A 4,701-nucleotide genomic window follows, 5' to 3' on the forward strand; every position below is an offset into this window, starting at 1 on the left:
AAACAGAATCATAGGCTCAGTGCAAAATACAGATTCAGAATACATAATAGCTCGAAACATACTTAATTCTAACAGTAAGAACACTTGTCCATACTCTTAACCCCAGCATACACCTCCCTCAGAAGAAATGCCCAACCCACCATAAAAACTGTAAAAACATGGCCTGAAGAAGACTGACAACACAGCTGTGGTTGGACTTGTCTCAGGAGGAAATAAATTCACCTCCAGATAGGAAGTCTAACATCTGACAGTGTGATGTTCCAACCCAGTCTCACACAGCAATTCGTGAAATAGTCACAAAATTTAGTCTATTGTTTTGTGTTCTGAGAAACGATTTGCCCAACTTTTTCATGCATGCTTTTTACAAGCATGTAGCCCAAAGACAGTAAAAGCACTTATATTTTATCACAAATAAACAATATCTATGAACGATATCGTTGGGATCCCTTTCAGAGCGATCTCAGAACAGCTTCTCTCTGCCTGGATATATTTCTTGTCTTTTCTATTTGAATGAATACAGAGTTTATACGCAGCGTCGATGTTTGCAGAATGTTAAAGTTCATCAGTGTGGGCGCACACATCTTTATAGTGATCTCTATAGTTATTAGTGTAGACAGGTCATAACAGTAAAATTGGTTAATGCCTGACTGTCGGAAGAAAAGAACAAAAACATCACAGTATATGCACTGTCTAATAGGGGAAAAACATGTCCCAGACACGAAAGATAAATCCAATTGAAATGTACTGGTTTGAAATTCATGCTGGGGAACAGAAAAAGTCGGGCAAATCGTGTCCCAGGACACGAAGCAATAGATTAAATTTCGTGACTGTTTCACGAATTGCCGTGAGACTGGGTTGGGTGTTCAGAGAACAATCTGGTCCTGTATTCTACCAAAACAAAATAACTTATCACAGACTTTTGAAGAAACAGAGCAGATCCTGACCTGCTAACCATCAATGGGGACTGTGTGGAAACAGTCCCTGCCTTCAGCATCAGTAAAGGAGGCACAGCAGCAATTCCACCACCTAAAGATCCTCAGTAAAAGCTGCTGGTGTCCTTTTACCGCTGCTTCTCCGACAGTGTACTTTTGTACTTTATCACTGTGTGTTTGGTGTAGCAAACCCCAATCAGACAATGGTGAAGCAAACTGATGTTTCCAAAAACCTTTATTTATGTTCAGCCTTTAAGTGTTGCTTCCCACCATCACAGACTACTTCCTCATAGGGAATCCAAGGGCAACTTTGCTGAATGCTCTGTTGGATGCTCTGTTCTTTGTTTTAAAAATTGTAAGGTCCTTTCCTTACCTTGTGAAGTGTTATAAGGTAACATATTTTATGAACTGGCACAATACAAATAAAATTGAATTGAGTTTAACCTTGTTTGAACGCAAATCTACTTTTCTTTCCTTTGGACCATTTTCTTCCCACAACACTGTAAGAGGTAAAAGACAGACAAGTCCATACACTATACCATGTATTGCCAGACATTTGGAAAAGCTACGAAACTAGAGTGAGAAGAGCCAAGAAAATCCTCAGTGGCTAACTCTATTATGACTCTCCAATAGCAAACTCTCATCATTTGAATACCTAAAAAATGAACTTACAACTATTTAAACATTACAGAACCTTGTTTCCATTCTAGCCAGGTGTGTAATTTGTAAATCAGGAGCATTACATTGCAGCAAAATATAGCTTTTAACTATCAGTATTATTGTCCAGTCTGTGAGATGTGTATTTCTGCTATACCTGAAGTGCCTTCAAAATAAAAGCATCAGATAATAGAAATGTATCAACAAAATAAAAATATGGATTAATTTTAGCTTGAAAACGTTCATCATGTCTTCTTAGTTATAATCTAATGTTCAGGTTCTCTATTCAGACATGTAGAGTGTGGTTCTTTTTACCTGACAGTTTCGGCGACAACTCTCGCCTTCTTCAGAGATGACACTGACAGCAGATGACGTGTCAGCCGGCAGATTTTGACAGCCGGCACCTGCGGCACGCCCAGCAGAGCCGCCAGCTCCACCGGGCAAGCCACGCCCACACCGAAATGGTGTGTCGTGGTGAGCCCAACAGATCCGCCTGCCCCGCCAGGCGCGCCGCACTCCCCCGCCGGTTACTTTTTCTGGAGCAGGGAGTCCCAAGCGTGCGATCTCATCAGATCTGATCAAAAAGCACGCTGAGAGGACCATGAACAGGGACGAAGGGGGCTTCATGCTCTCGCACGCATTTTGGTGTGGGCGGCTGGGCGTGCCGCAGATGCCGGCTGTCCAAATCTGGCGGCTGACACGTCACTCGCTGTCAGTGTCATCTCTGAAGAAGGCGAGCGTTTGTCGCCGAAACTGTCAGGTAATAAAAACCACACTCTACATGTCTGAATAGAGAACCTGAACATTAGATTATGGATTAATTTTGTTGCAAATTTGCAATGACAATGAAGAAAATTCTATTCTATTCTGTTCTTGTTAAAAAAAAAGTCATTATGTGGCATTAGTTATGTGTAATTATGAAGTCCATTGCCAGCTTATAAACTCTGAAAGCTGTTTGTTCAATTAATACTTATTAATGGTCTACAGCATTGACACCTGTAAATGGCTCTCAGTTATGCACTGCTACCAAACATGGCTATCCTGTACTCTTTTTGTCTAGATTGGTCCGCTCTACATACTAGGTGTTCACATCAGTGCAGATATTGAAATATTATGAGAAAATGTGACCGCTCATCTGCTGCAGACTGAGATGGAGAACAGTTCCATTTTGGGCCTGTGCATGGTCAGGAATCTGCTTATGTTAAGGAATACTGCAATCATAATTCCATAAACAATATATAATAGCACAGGATTTCTGAGTTCTTCTGATCAGGGTTCATTGGATGTTTATTGCTCCAGGAATTAGACAAAAGAAAATCGTGATTTTCAGGTTGTAGCTCTAAAACAAATAACTTTTGTTTGATTAGTTTAGTTTTTGTTGTCTGTTGCTCTGTCTCTAGTCTACTTTTTGGTCTTTTATTATGAAACACTTTGCTATGTCTGCTCTTGAAAAGTGCTACATAAATTAACCACACCTACTTAATTTTAAATAACAAAGACATTAAAGCACAGATGTTTTTTTTTTCTATTGTAGCGGGCTTGTATTGACTTTGCCATAAACGCCAAACCTCTGACACGCTACATGCCTGAGGACACACAGTCTTTCCAGTATAGGATGTGGAAGTTTGTGGTCTCAGCTCCATTTGAGTACTCCATCATGATCATGATTGCTCTCAACACTGTGGTGCTCATGATGAAGGTAAGAACTTTTGAAGTGCATATTAATAACTCAATGCGCAATTGATACAGTGGGTTTAGCGTTTTTCAGGTGTTTCATGAAATTAATAATTGACTTTTTAACTCTGGAATGAGAAGTAGGATGCCATTTTCATGTCTATACAATTATACAGTACGCAGCATAGGTAAGTACACTCCTGTATATCATGCAAATGCCAAATGGTTCTAGTAATTGCATTACTTCTCAATGGGGTATTTGCTCTAAAAGTAAAAATGTACATTTCACCTTGACTACATTAAAAATACAGGCTTCACAGTAGGAAATCAATACAACAAAAATAGTGTATCTTTCATGACTGAGGTTCAAATCATTCATTTTTTCAATACTTTGTATGTCCACATTTATTTTTATTTTTAAAGACTCAATTCTCATCATGGAGGGTAACAAATTTCTGGAGACATGTTCTGCCAGTCCTTATTCTTCAGCTGCTCTTTGCTGGAGGAGTTGTGTTGCTTAACCTCCCTGTAAATACACTAACATTGTTGGTGTTGGATTCAAGTCAGGTGACATTCTATGCCAAACATCTGCACTCTGGGAGTATTTTGGTATATCCACAGCAACATTTTTTTCTGTCATGCTGCACCATATCATCAACTCCCACCTCTGTGCTTCAATCTACAGACTATTATACATGCCACACATGCTGGACCCTACCTGAAATGAACTAATTTATCTTGATCTCATCTGATAAAAAAATTTGCTCCCAATATTTGCCAGGTTTATTTTAATGTTCTTTAACAAAAATGTTTTTCTTGGACATTGTACGTAGAGGTTGATGTCTCACTCTGATTTCCATTCATAAGCACAGTTTTACCACTGATACATGTTCTTTTTTTTTTTTTTCAAGACTATATTGTGAACACACTGTCCATGACGTTATTTTAACTGTACAACCACAATGGCACTGATTGGTACTGTGACTTACTTTACACTTTTTGATTACTGTTGCAGCTGTGTTTCCACTCATTTTTACAGCAGATAGACACAGCCTATAGGTCCAAAAAAAAAAAGAAAGTTCCGGTCTTCACAGGTCATTTTATTACCATATTCATGCAATTAGATTATCGACACTCACCGCTAGTCAGTTTTGTTTGCACAATTACAAGTGAATTCCCTGTTATTGGCCCTGAGTTTCTAATTTGGGGTTTGTATTTTCAAAATAGGCTTTTAAAAATAGTATTGGTTGATTGTTCATCTGAGGGAACACTTAACCTGTCACCTTTGGAATAATGCAGTATTGTAAGATAATACAGTTTTGAGTCATTTGATATTGAAGTAAAATTCTCCATGGAATTTATATGAAGCTATTGCTTCTTTTTATTGCTATTAAAAACCTCTATGACAAGCATAAAATCAAGGATAGAGACGTCGCCC

The 4,701-nt window shown here is 38.7% G+C and overlaps 1 protein-coding gene across 1 annotated transcript in view; it reads left to right on the plus strand.

The window, feature by feature from the left end:
• LOC103367574 (voltage-dependent N-type calcium channel subunit alpha-1B-like) overlaps positions 1-4,701 on the plus strand; it is a 160,932-nt gene that overhangs the window by 61,275 nt on the left and 94,956 nt on the right. Inside the window, exon 11 of the mRNA XM_008295651.1 lies at positions 3,124-3,288. Coding sequence (XP_008293873.1) covers positions 3,124-3,288 — 165 coding nt within the window. The remainder of the gene's footprint in view (positions 1-3,123; positions 3,289-4,701) is intronic.

The sequence above is a fragment of the Stegastes partitus genome, unplaced genomic scaffold, assembly GCF_000690725.1.
Source record: "Stegastes partitus isolate 25-593 unplaced genomic scaffold, Stegastes_partitus-1.0.2 Scaffold1063, whole genome shotgun sequence".
Lineage (NCBI taxonomy): Eukaryota > Metazoa > Chordata > Actinopteri > Pomacentridae > Stegastes > Stegastes partitus.